This window comes from Polychytrium aggregatum (genome assembly GCF_025602895.1).
Source record: "Polychytrium aggregatum strain JEL109 chromosome Unknown BJ171scaffold_37, whole genome shotgun sequence".
Lineage (NCBI taxonomy): Eukaryota > Fungi > Chytridiomycota > Chytridiomycetes > Polychytriales > Polychytrium > Polychytrium aggregatum.
In genome coordinates this window covers 205,241-217,113 of record NW_026516239.1, presented here as the reverse complement: position 1 = coordinate 217,113, position 11,873 = coordinate 205,241, and the positions used below count along the sequence as shown (strand labels likewise).

Here is an 11,873-nt window from a genome sequence, read left to right as displayed (position 1 = left end):
GGCGATCTTGCATGGCGCCCAAGGACCCGCTCGCCGGCGATTATTGATCGGCGGTCCGCACGAAACTGAATGCTGACGAAAAATAGGGTGGGAGTGCGATTCCTGGCAATCCAGCGCCAGTCGATGCATCGGCGGCTTGGACGGAGCGAGACCCAAATGGGCAGCGTTATTCGCCAGCCATGGCGACGACAGCGGCGGCTGCAGTGCTCACGAGCACCCTTACGGGGATTGCTTGCGAACAGACCCCGCTTGCACGAGCCTGGGCTGCTCGCCCACCCGCCACGTTCTGCATCCTCCGACCACCCACACGGGCCGCAGATAACGGCCAGGCGGATTGCGGAATCGCAGCCTGGGCGGCCAATGTATGTGCTTTGGGGAGGGAGGGGGAGGAGACTGCGATTGTGCTGGCGGGGTGGTGGTGGAGGAGGAAGAGGAGGAGATCGCCGTCGCTGGCCTTTGGCGACTTGCCGCTCAAAGGGCCGTGCATCGCCCCGGTGGGAAATCGATCGCAGCCCAAGGGACGCAAAAAGCAAGTCAGGGCCGGACAAGGGGCGAGGCAGCGGAGACATGGCGATGGCTGTTGCCATGTCAGCGCCGGAGGAGGCGGTCGGAGAGGGCTGTGGCGGCTGTGAAGTGGGTAAGGGTGGGTGGCTGTTTCATGGAGCTTGGCTGTTTCAGGATGGGGCAATGCACATCCATCCAAGATTGTCTATCCAAGATGGTCAATCCAAGACGGCCCCATCTGTCGCCCATACCAATGACGACACCAGATTCATGCGCATGATTGCGAGCAGCCGCAAAAGGCAATGTCACGGACGCAGACAGCAAACAGCAAACAGCAGACAGCAGACAGCAGACAGCAGACAGCAGACAGCAGACACAGTGGCCGTGCTGGCGCACACAAACAAGCAGCCGTGTCACAGGACAACGCGCTGCACAGCCGCGGCCGGGGCGGCGCCGCGCGTGTCCGTTCCGGCGCCCCGAGACTCGCCACCCGGCAGGGACACGCGCCCATGTGTCGTCGTCGCTGGCGGACATGTGGGTGGTCCTCGCCGGCCATAAATACCCTCATGCTGCCCCCCGTCTCGTCGCTTCCTCCATCCGCCGTGCGTCCCTCATTCGCTTCCGATCTGCATTTGCTCGCCAAACCCTCATCCGTCAAGCTTTATTCGTCGCCATGTTCTCCACCTCGATCATCAAGTCCGTCGTCGACAACAACCGCAAGGTTCCCAAGAAGCAGACCGCCCAGAAGGTGAGCGGTCGCTTGCAGACTCAACGCCGGATCCGCCATGTTACCTTTTCCACACACGCACCAAGACGGCCAGGGTCGCCCCGCGAGTTTTCTCCCCTGACTGATATGCGCGGCTGACTCCTATGCTCCTTCGCTCGCTGTCCCCGCAGTCCGTCTTCAACCAGCCCAAGGCTTCCACCAAGTCGCTGTGATGATGTCTTCGTCTTTGCGCAAGACGGCCTTCCGTTGCCGCCGCTGAGACACCTTGAGCCGTCACCTGTGTCCGGCCAAGGGTATTGATACACTTCCTTCTGGCTGTTTTTTCCTGCACAACTCATTCCTGGCATGTCCCCCTCCTATGCATTTGATATTCCCACCTCCATCCAACACTTTTTTGGTTGTGGCTCTCGGCGCCCCAGACATATTTATTTCGCAATTCACTCCTGGTCTGTCTCGTTCCCGATGCATTTTGAACCCGCGTCGATGAAGACCGAACGCGGATGGCCCAGGATCCATAGCCAGGCCCCACTGTCTCCTCGCTCGTGAATACATACATGCCACAACGGCCATCCTCCTCAACGTCTGACCATCTTTGCGCCGCGGCGTCGACTGGTGCTGGCCACGATCCGCATGTCCGCCGTCTGAATGATCTGGTCCTGGATCGGCATCGTCTGTCCCCGCCTGCCATTGGCCCTGCCTCCAGCCAATGGCGTCCTGCCTATTTCGGCTGCACTGCGCATTTCCCAGCCAGGCAACTTCGCATCGCGCTTCCATAAAAGGTGGCCTCGTTTTGTCCGGCCCCCGCCTGCAGATCCGCCAACTCTCCCTCCCCGGCGACCAAAGCTGCCGACCGACCCTGTCGCGAGCATCCGTCTCTGCCAGCATCTGGTCCAGCCCGCCCCTCGCCCCGTGCCGTGCCGTACCGTACCGTGCCCATCTTCCTCTGCTCTGTCCGCTGCTGATCTTGCTCCATCGCCATGAGCGCTGCCGCCGAACGGGAAGCCGAACACGAGGAGGTCCTCCAGGAAGAAGAGTCTGGCGGCCCCATCCGCATCTCCAAGCTCGAGGCAAGCAGCTGTCGCCGTCTGATCTGTCTTTCGTGTGTTTCCAGGCCAACCAGCTCTATGCTGCACGCAGCCCTGGTTCGCCCACCATCGATCGCCACCTCGCCCCACCCCCAGCGCATTCTAACAGCCCACTTGTCGATCCCGAACGAACCCGCCCCGCTCAATCCCGATCCATCAGGAATATGGCCTTAGCTCCACCGACATCAAGAAGCTGATCGAGGCTGGTTACCACACCGTCGAGTCTATCGCCTTCACACCCAAGAAACAGCTTCTGACCATCAAGGGCATCTCTGAAGCCAAGGCCGACAAGATCTTGGCCGAAGGTGTGTCTCTGTCCCAGCGCGGCCACAAGAGCATGGCATGTCGTGCATCTACCTCTCTGGCGTCAACAGGCCAATTCCTCTTCATCTCACGCATCCGTTGCCTCGTCTAAACCCGCTGCGGTAGCCGCCAAGCTTGTGCCCATGGGCTTTACCACCGCGACCGAGTTCCATCATCGCCGTTCCGAGCTGATCACTGTGACGACCGGATCCAAGGAGCTCGACAAACTCTTGGGAGGCGGCATCGAAACCGGTGCCATTACCGAGATGTTTGGCGAGTTCCGTACCGGAAAGACCCAGCTCTGCCACATGCTTGCGGTGACGTGCCAGGTGAGCGGCGACTCGATCGGCTTCCGTCCTGCTCTATCTCTGGAGGCTTTATGTGTGAATGCGCTGTCCGGGTGCGTGTGCTGACTCGATTTTCCGATCCATTCGCTGGTACCTCGTCGGCTCTGCCACGGACGGCACCCGATCTCATATGCAGCTTCCGGTCGATATGGGTGGTGCCGAGGGCAAGTGTCTGTACATCGATACCGAGGGCACCTTCCGCCCCGAGCGACTCTTGTCGATAGCCGAAAGGTACAGCGCCAAAGCGATGCGCATTATTCGGATACAGCGGAGCGGACATTGTCCATCCAATACGACTCACTGGTGACGCAGTATGACGCTCGTGCGATCCACCCCCAAGTCCTTCAACTCTGTCTCGTCACACATTTTGCGCAGATACGGCCTCAATGGGGAGGAAGTCCTGGACAACGTCGCCTACGCGCGTGCCTACAACACCGACCATCAGAACCAGCTGCTGATCCAGGCCTCGGCCATGATGGCCGAGCATCGGTACGCCCTGCTCATCGTCGACAGCGCCACCTCGTTGTATCGAACCGACTATTTCGGCCGTGGTGAGCTGTCCACCCGACAGATGCATCTCGCAAAGTTCCTGCGTATGCTCCTGCGGCTGGCCGACGAGGTATGTCTTGCCGCATAGCTCGCTTGGGCACTGCTCCAGTCGCTTGATATGAATCCAGAGCAGCAGCTGACCGAGCTTCATGGCTTCGCTAGTTTGGCGTCGCGGTCGTCATCACCAACCAGGTTGTTGCCCAGGTCGACGGCGGTGCTTCGATGTTCAACGCCGACCCCAAGAAGCCGATCGGAGGCAACATCATTGCCCATGCGTCCACCACCAGGTAGAGCCTCTCGAATACTGGTGTGGCTGAGGTGCTGAGACGATATGATCAACGATCGCCAGTTGCTGTCGTCTGCGCTGTCTAACATGCGCTTGCTTGTGTCTCGATAAGACTGTATTTCAGGAAAGGTCGTGGCGAAGGTCGCATCTGCAAGATCTACGACTCGCCCTGTCTGCCAGAAGCCGAAGCCATGTTCGGAATATACGCACACGGCATCGACGACGTCAAGGAATAAACCAAACTGAGGCTGTGTTTTTGGAAAGCTAATTTGTGTTCTGTGATCATATCACTGGTATCGAGGAGCCGGGGGCTATGTACACTCGGGACTGCCAAGAGACGGACACTCCACTTGCTTCAGGAAACGCCGTATGCACTTGAGCAGCTTGTCATGGGTGGTCGCATTGACTCGTCGCCGCTGTCGCTGTCGGTCCTGGACAGCTTGGCTGAGAATACATGAGACTGGAAGAATCAGCTCGCACATCGAAACAATGGCTCCGGACGCACCGACACAGTATCATCGCGTTTGCAGCATATCCGCTGCACTCATCGGAACTGGGCACCTCAGGATAGTCGACACTGCTGCGTCGTCGCATGGCTGGCCAGATAGTGATCAGAAGCTTACCGTCCAAACCGCAAGGATGAGCCGACGACCATACTGGCCATACGATTGACGCTCGTCCGGTGATCTTCCTTCGGCGCAGAAATCCCCGATCGATAGGTGTGCAGCTTTCGAGTGTCTCGTCAATGCAGCTGCTCAAGCGCCTTGGACCATTGTCTCGTCCGCACCAAATCACAGCCTGCGCTTTGGCCCGTGAAACCCTGATTCACCCAGGCCCTCTTCTTTCGATACGACCGTGCCCGCTTTCCGATGGCAGCTTGGACTGTGCGTGCGTGTGTATATGTGAGCGAGAGGGCAAGGGTCATTCGTCCTCCTCGATTCTTCCGCAAGTATTGCTTCGAATAGGCTTACTGTCGGGAGAGTGACCGCATCGACTCTGGTGGCTCTCCGGCACAGACGTCGCTGTGTATCGTCGAGTATCATCGAGTATCATCGGGTATCATCGAGTATCATCGAGTATCATCGAGTATCATCGAGTATCATCGAGTATCATCGAAGCTGCAAATAATCCTACCCCGATCTGCCCAGGAGCCTGGGTATCCAGAGCCTTGCCCAGCCCAGCCCAATAGGCTTCTGTCCGGGTCGTTGACAATTTGTCATCAACCAAGTCTTGGTACAATCGACAACAACTCAGTCATTTCCAACTTGGCCATATCGGACTTGACCGGTTTCAAACGTGGCCATATCCGGCTCAATTATCCGGTTCGATAATCACCCATTCCCACGCTCCCAACTATCCACAACATCCATCCCAATGTCGAGACTCGCCCCCAGCTCACCCGACCTTTCCTTGCCTCCCGGTCAGCGGCCCAGCAGCCGGGGAGCCATTCCCGAGGCCAACTCGGAGTTCATTCCAAAGGCTAATGTGCGATCTGTTCACGATGTCCTGAGGATGAGCAACGATGCAGTGTGGGCTGACCTGGGACTAACAACCGACCGACCAAAGCAGCACCCTACCACTCCGACCAAAAACAACAGCATGGTCCTCGATGAGCAGGTCCAGTTGGCCATTTGCGCTCAATCGCAGGACTCGCTCCAGCAACCCGAGGCCGACTTTGCCCGCCGCAACTCGTACGCCCTGCTTCATATCCAGAAACTCAGGAGCGATTCCATACGGCGGCAATCCATGTTCGACAGTTCTTCGCCATCGAAAGTCGAGACCCAGAGGCGGTCAAGCTCGATCGCCGATGCTGTGGCGTCTACCTTGGTCAAAGTCGACGTCGATGGGTCCAGATCCCCGGTCGCATTGACCCCGCGCAGCCTATCCAAAGGAATGTCCCGGTGCAACTCGGGGATATCACGTTCGGCAACTCCTTCGGGGCCGATCTCGAGCAGCTTTCCGGCCCCGCCGCTGAGCCAGCCCCAGCCCCAGCAACTCAGCGAAACAAACACACCTAGCTTCAGCGTCGAGTTCCTGCCGCAGCTGTCCGACGGCGTGAAGCGGTCGGTGAACGAAGCTCTCAACAAAAGCGCCACGGAGCTGATCCAGGAGCTCATCAGCCGCGAGTCCACCCGACCACCGCCTTCGCCCGTGGTCGACCAAAATGTCGTCGTCCTGGACGAGCAGGTCCTTGGGGTGGTGCTTGCTCGGAGGCTGAAGAAATACTCGACCGATGCCTCTGCCTCGCCCTCGCGAGAGGCTTCCCACGACTCTCTCGAAGTCCCGTCCTCTGGATTGGCCTCACGCACTTCGTCATTCAAGCAAAGCGGCAACGAACGACGCATATCCATGTTTCAGAAGCGCAGGTCCTATACCGGCCCCGATTCCACCCCTCCCACATACGAGGCTGGCTCTCAGGACCACATGGCTTCGCAGGCGCCCACGATCCACAAGTCTATATCTCCCCATGACAACATTGGTGGTGATGCCTCGCTGGCGATGCGGAGGTATAGTACCTACGACAAGTACAATACCTCAGAGAATACCCAGGTCTCGCCGTACTCGACTCTCTCAAAGCGAACCTCGGTTCTTGGAGATGCCATCATGGCTGCTATGGGTCGGGCAAAGTCGCCCAGCATATCGTCGGCGGGATCGGCCGAGGCACCCAAGGAACCCCGCAGCCAAGAGCCACGGCAACGACGTCGGATATCTGTTTACGACGCACTCTTCACTCCCTACCCCTTCCCCGACGATGAAGTCGCTATACAGACGGCGTACCTGGCCAAGTCCTCCAGCGAGCTGGGCGCTCAGTCACTCAAATCGACCCCCTCGTCTTTGGATGTCCAGCCGAACGCCACCAGTAAGATATCATCACGCACCCGACGATCATCGGGCCTGGCCGAACCGCATTCTGCGTACACATCCAGCCATCTGCCCACAGGGAGCAGCCACCTCGAGCCTGTTCTGAAGACACCGAGTCCAGGTTCAAGCTTGTGCGATGTTTCCAGAGAACTCACAGTGCCTCCGGCCCCTGCAATCCCTGCAATCCCTGCAGTGCCTGTGGTGCCTGTGTTGCTGGAGCCCCCGGACACAAACCTGCTGTCCGTCAGCATACCTCTGTCCGCCTCGCATTCGCAAAGTGGGTCAGCAGTGTACTTGAAGCAACCGGCGGTGTTGGGAGGAAGCGCCTCCGTCTCAGCGCCCGCTTCGACTTCACACATTGCTTCCAGTCCGACAGGCTCTCTCGGGCGGCCTGGGTACAACCCCGAGCCGACGACCCCCAAGAAGAAAAAATTCTCTGTTCGGCAGCTCCTGTCCAAGCTGGGAGTGCGCTCCAAGAACACAAAGGAGTAGCGCTGTATCCCCGTTCGAGCTGTGTGTCAATATGAATCTCGATCCAAGTGCCTTACAGGTCTTGCTCTGGCGGCGACATTGGATGCGGCTCCACGAGAGTAACACCGCCGAGTGAATTGTTGATCAGAGTGTCGATGTGGTTTCTGAATGGGCCATTCAGCTCTCAGATCCTCGTATCGGCCCGGCTCACTGCCTGTTCGGCTCCGTGGGACTCATCCAGCACTGGTCCTGAGCGTATCTGCTGGCTGATTGGCTCTGGAGAAGTTTCCTACCGGAGGCTGAAGAGATTGACCGACCAGTCACCATTGTGTAAACCAAGCGACCGACTTGAGACTGTGCTGATGACGAGCAATGCTTGGTGGTGAGTACTTTGATATAATAGTCTTCCTGCGACAGCAGCTGAAGCCCAGCGATCGTCGCCCTTCGAAACAGCTATACCATCGGCCCGATGAACCAACGGGGAAGTGTAGCCGCGCGACCATCAGTCAACTCGATGGCAGGCCGAGCATCGTCGCAGGGCAACACCAACGATCATTCGAGCGTCGTCCCTGAGAAAGCACGCAAGACAGTGCAGGACGTCCTCGCAAAGAACCCCGACGAGCTCTGGGCCGAGTTGCTGGCCTCAAACGATACCTCGGCCGCGGGCGATGTTCCGACCTCGTTTCTCCAGCCGACGACATCCTCTTCGATGGTCCGGAGCCCATCTTCGAAAAGCACTCAGTCGCAATCGACGTCGCCGGCCAAGCCCGTTCCCAGAAACCTCAACAACTCTAGCGGTCTCGCCAAGAGTTCGTCTCGGACATCCTCCAACCGGCACTCGAGCTATATTCCCAGCCACAGCACGGATGCACTGCTGGGTTCTGCGACCTCGGGCGGGCACGAGAGTCCGCCTCATAAGCCGCGCAAGAAAAACAGACCGCCAGAGGCCTCGAGCACCGACTCGCTCAATGCACACCGCCGGTCGAAAGCCAAGTCGACAACCAAGCGGCCGGTCGAGCCTCCCGGTTCCGCTTCGCCCAACCCGTACGAGGGCCCTCGCACCCGGACCGTCCAGGATGCGCTCTCGGAGGATTCCGAGGCTGTGTGGCAAGCCCTGCTGAAACCAACGACGTCCAAGAAGCCCGACACGGATTCGCTGGGGTCTGGGATGATGCTCCTCTCCGATCTCCCTCGCGCCAGCAGTAGCCCATACGACGCACTACCTCTCGGCGGCAAGGCATCGAGCCGGCTGATTGAGGAGGGCTCGCGGAAATCGGCAGTGCGGCAGCTTTCCGCTGCCAAGAAGACCCACCACTCGACCACAATGATCACTGCATCTGCCTCGAGCAGTGCCTCGTCGGTCGACTCGACCCAGTCTGTCTCAACACAGATGCGGTCGCTTCCGCCCACACACATCGAATCCCAGGTGTTTGAAGTCAAGGCAAGCCCGCTTGGAGCTGGATCACCTCCGCAGCAGAACACCAGAGGGCAGCATGAGATCGCATCACCGAGCAGCAACAAGCCCCGCCCCGAAGCCGCGACCAGTCCCATCAGCAGCGACAGACCCGCAGCTGCACCGAATATTGATGCTGCCCAAAGTACCGTCGGCGCAGCTGGTGGTGCAAATATGACAAGTGCTGTCAACAGCGATACGGCGTCGACAGGGGCCGCTGGGTTGTCTGGGATCCGGGCACTACTCAAGCGATTCTCACGAGGCATGGGAATCGGCAAACCAGCCAACAACAAGCCAACTGACAGCAAGCCCAAGGACGGCAGATCCAACAGTCCCCGAGCGAGCGATACCAACTCCAAAGCAGCAAAGGCGGTGACCGGTGCCAAGGGCAAGCCCTCATGATCTCCCATGTCGACAGAATTGAGTCAAGTGCGAATCTGGCTAGGCGTCTTCTCGCTGATGCTGTCTGTCCAAGGACAAGTGGACATGCTTGGTCTGGATGTGGGAGACCAAGGCTTCGCTTGGTCATTACAACGATGGCAGTGTGTAATGGAGCATGCTGCTTTGCTTTCAACGGCTATTGTTGTGGAATATACAAACATACCATCTATATCGACACGCACCGCGTAGAGGTGAGATGAGCGATGTGTACCCAAGCGACTCGAGCCATCCGAGTATCTTGATATCGAGAAGCCAGGGAACTATCCAGGGAGTCAAGTGAGTGCGCCACATCGAGTAAATGCACCACACTTCCACATCGACAAATCAATACCAGTCGATCATCGCCACAGGTGATTATCGTCACAGGGGGATCGACCGAATGTGTTCAAGATCATGCTTCCCAAACCAACGAAAACAAAACGATTGCCAGCCAGGACGAGAAACAATCGCATGGCCTACTCACTAGGGCCTACGGATCAGCAGACTAGTGTCGCTGATGCCAGAAAGCGACCATTCCGCTTCCTTCTGGATTGGCTGTACGCAGCCCACAGATGACCATCGGCCGCCTGGCTCGTGGTTGCAACAGAGGGAACTTGCATTGTCTCATTTTTTCCGTCGGTTTCAAATACGCACCTGCCATCCATCACATCCTCAGACCTCGGCGGCATTGTCCTGTTGCGCAGTAAGCTGATGTATAGGGTCGACACCGGGTGGAAGAGGCAGCGGATGCATTATGCTGTGCATCGACTGGGCTGCACATGTGCACATTTGCAACAACATTCACAAACTCTGTCCTCGGCACTTCGCTGTACCGTGCACCCTCTCACATTCTGGTCTGGTTAAGTTGTCGACCTGTACTGCAAGGGCTCGGAACATCCGGGCCACCACAGCTTCCAGGGGCTTACCGTATCGACCCACCAACACTTGAAACCTTGACATGTTGGCATCCAACTCTCGGGTATTCGGCCGCCTTGAATTCTTCCGCAGCTGCGGTGACATTCCCCAAGGCGCAACTGGGCAACCGGTATTTGGTCGGATGCCGCGGTTTCCTCATTAGGCTCTGTTGATCAAACTCTGTGCAGGGCTTGCTGCTGTTGACGACCACACACTGCGCCAAGTTTATTTGTCTCAGGTCACTGACTGGACCAGGCCGGATCCCAACAGTCGCAGCGTCCTACCCGGCCGGATGGTCTTGGTGGCTACTCTTGGCAACCATCCAGCGTCGAGGGAGCTCTGCCCCTCCAACCCCTGATACTGTTGCTGCACGGCTCTCCCTTAACTGACGTCACAATTTCTCCGCAGCCGCTGTCAATATTACTGCTCGGAGTTTTTTATCCCAGCCACGGGGATGCTATTGTTATCGACCAGAGGCAGCAACTGCGGCGATGGGAAAATTTCTCCGGCTATATATTGGAGCCCCGCACCGTCGGAGCGGAGGAGCGCATTCATCCATCTGGATACACCCACGCCACTCACCTCTGCAGCATAATGAGAATACCCGTTGAGCTTCCCAAGGTAGTGTTGTCGCATACGAGAGTCAGCTTGCTGTCGGGGGCAACTGGAGCGGAGAGACTCACTGATGGCAGGCTTGCGAGTGTGTTGTGGTGCCCTGGCACCTGCGGCTTCATCCACTAACCGGTCATTCGTGATTTCGGCAGGCCCTCGAGTCCAATAACTCGAGCACTCTTCTGGCCAAGAGCGTTACCCAACCTGACCGCAGCCATACCCCTCCAGAAACCCGTGGTGATGAGTCTGTGCGATCCGAGCACAATCTTACAATCTCTACAGAAGCTACCAAGGCCTATCCACAACAGCAAGACTTGCCCATCTCTCCAAAATTTCCGCGCCAGCCAAGACCATCCCGGGCGGTTGTACCAGATGCGGAAATGTTCCAACTGCCCAACGCCGAGCGAAGTCGATCGGTGTTTCGAAGCTTTTCTGCCCCCGTCCTGACCATGACAAACACCAAGAGCAACTTTGGCAGCGAAAGTTCGACCGACTCCAACGAAAATCAACATAGCCGCTCGCACTCCAGCGGCGAGTGCTCAGGTCAGGTCGACGACGACATAGACTCGATTTCCAGCAGTCAAATCGACCCAGCACTTTTCGAATACAGTAGCCGCTGCTTGACCATGCTTCGGAATGGAGTTCTGACAGACACGGGAGCTTCCTTCGACACTGGCGAAACCAAGACAATGAGTCCCCCAAGCGAAGAAGATTCCCTCGAGCGTGTTGTGGCCCTTGCAGAACTGCGGCTCATGCTACACGAGATACTTTCGAACCAGCCAGGCCATTCTATGACACAAGAATATGAGGCCCTGGTGCGATTGTACGTCGAGCTCCACACCCGCTGTATGGCCTCCATCGACGACGACGATGGCTACAATTCAGAGCGACAGTCGATCAAGAAGCGCAAGCACAGCAAAGCGCATCCGAAAGAGAGCCAGAGTTGGTGGAGTAGAACCGTGAAGCGATGGACATGCTTCTGGAGCACAGTAACACAAACCACTCTACGATACCGACGACGACTGCTCTCGCCAATGAGAAATGTTCAGTGATTGCTCCTTCAATAAATACTCCACAACGGAGTCCTCATATCACCGCCGCGGTCGCTGGCCACCGCTATCGTGGCGCGGGCATGAGCATACCATTTGTACATGAGCAATACATCCACGGGCTCTGACTGCGTCTTGCAGCGACCGGTTCACCGACTGCATGATGGCGCTATGCGAGGAGTGCCCGGTTGCCGTGGTTGCCGTGGTTGCCGTGGTTGCCGTGGTTGCTGTGGTTGCTGTGGTTGCTGTGGTTGCTGTGGTTGCCGTGGTTGCCGCCGTTCTCATGTCCT

At 57.8% G+C, this 11,873-nt stretch overlaps 5 protein-coding genes across 5 annotated transcripts; all 5 read left to right on the top strand.

Moving 5' to 3' along the window:
- Positions 1 to 179: 179 nt before the first annotated feature.
- BJ171DRAFT_570190 (uncharacterized protein) lies at positions 180 to 1,810 on the top strand (the record flags this gene model as incomplete). Its single annotated transcript, XM_053113619.1, has 5 exons — positions 180 to 362; positions 478 to 637; positions 913 to 1,038; positions 1,164 to 1,252; positions 1,402 to 1,810. The coding sequence occupies 5 exons, from the start codon at positions 180 to 182 to the stop codon at positions 1,441 to 1,443; spliced, it is 600 nt and encodes a 199-aa protein (XP_052963806.1). The 3' UTR covers positions 1,444 to 1,810.
- A 240-nt stretch (positions 1,811 to 2,050) lies between these two features.
- Positions 2,051 to 4,288, top strand: BJ171DRAFT_517142 (Rad51-domain-containing protein). Its single transcript, XM_053112097.1, has 7 exons — positions 2,051 to 2,298; positions 2,477 to 2,621; positions 2,746 to 2,948; positions 3,103 to 3,197; positions 3,342 to 3,585; positions 3,678 to 3,802; positions 3,914 to 4,288. The coding sequence occupies exons 1-7, from the start codon at positions 2,209 to 2,211 to the stop codon at positions 4,035 to 4,037; spliced, it is 1,026 nt and encodes a 341-aa protein (XP_052963805.1). The 5' UTR covers positions 2,051 to 2,208; the 3' UTR covers positions 4,038 to 4,288.
- Positions 4,289 to 5,747: 1,459 nt separating this feature from the next.
- On the top strand, positions 5,748 to 7,598 carry BJ171DRAFT_517141 (uncharacterized protein). The gene has a single exon (XM_053112096.1). It carries the CDS (start codon positions 6,151 to 6,153, stop codon positions 7,153 to 7,155), a length of 1,005 nt encoding a protein of 334 aa, XP_052963804.1. The 5' UTR covers positions 5,748 to 6,150; the 3' UTR covers positions 7,156 to 7,598.
- A 460-nt stretch (positions 7,599 to 8,058) lies between these two features.
- BJ171DRAFT_517140 (uncharacterized protein) lies at positions 8,059 to 9,187 on the top strand. Its single transcript, XM_053112095.1, has one exon. It carries the CDS (start codon positions 8,303 to 8,305, stop codon positions 8,987 to 8,989), a length of 687 nt encoding a protein of 228 aa, XP_052963803.1. The 5' UTR covers positions 8,059 to 8,302; the 3' UTR covers positions 8,990 to 9,187.
- Positions 9,188 to 10,788: 1,601 nt separating this feature from the next.
- BJ171DRAFT_629981 (uncharacterized protein) lies at positions 10,789 to 11,586 on the top strand (the record flags this gene model as incomplete). Its single annotated transcript, XM_053115611.1, has 1 exon — positions 10,789 to 11,586. A coding segment is annotated over one exon (798 nt), but the record flags the coding sequence as incomplete, so codon positions are not given.
- Positions 11,587 to 11,873: the final 287 nt, after the last annotated feature.

Coding starts and splice junctions, on each gene's coding strand:
- BJ171DRAFT_517141 (XM_053112096.1), top strand. CDS start 6,151: ATGTTTCAGAAGCGCAGGTCCTATACCGGCCCCGATTCCACCCCTCCC.
- BJ171DRAFT_517140 (XM_053112095.1), top strand. CDS start 8,303: ATGATGCTCCTCTCCGATCTCCCTCGCGCCAGCAGTAGCCCATACGAC.
- BJ171DRAFT_517142 (XM_053112097.1), top strand. CDS start 2,209: ATGAGCGCTGCCGCCGAACGGGAAGCCGAACACGAGGAGGTCCTCCAG. Junction 2,949..3,102: donor TGCTTGCGGTGACGTGCCAG/GTGAGCGGCGAC, acceptor TCTCATATGCAG/CTTCCGGTCGATATGGGTGG. Junction 3,803..3,913: donor GCCCATGCGTCCACCACCAG/GTAGAGCCTCTC, acceptor TGTCTCGATAAG/ACTGTATTTCAGGAAAGGTC.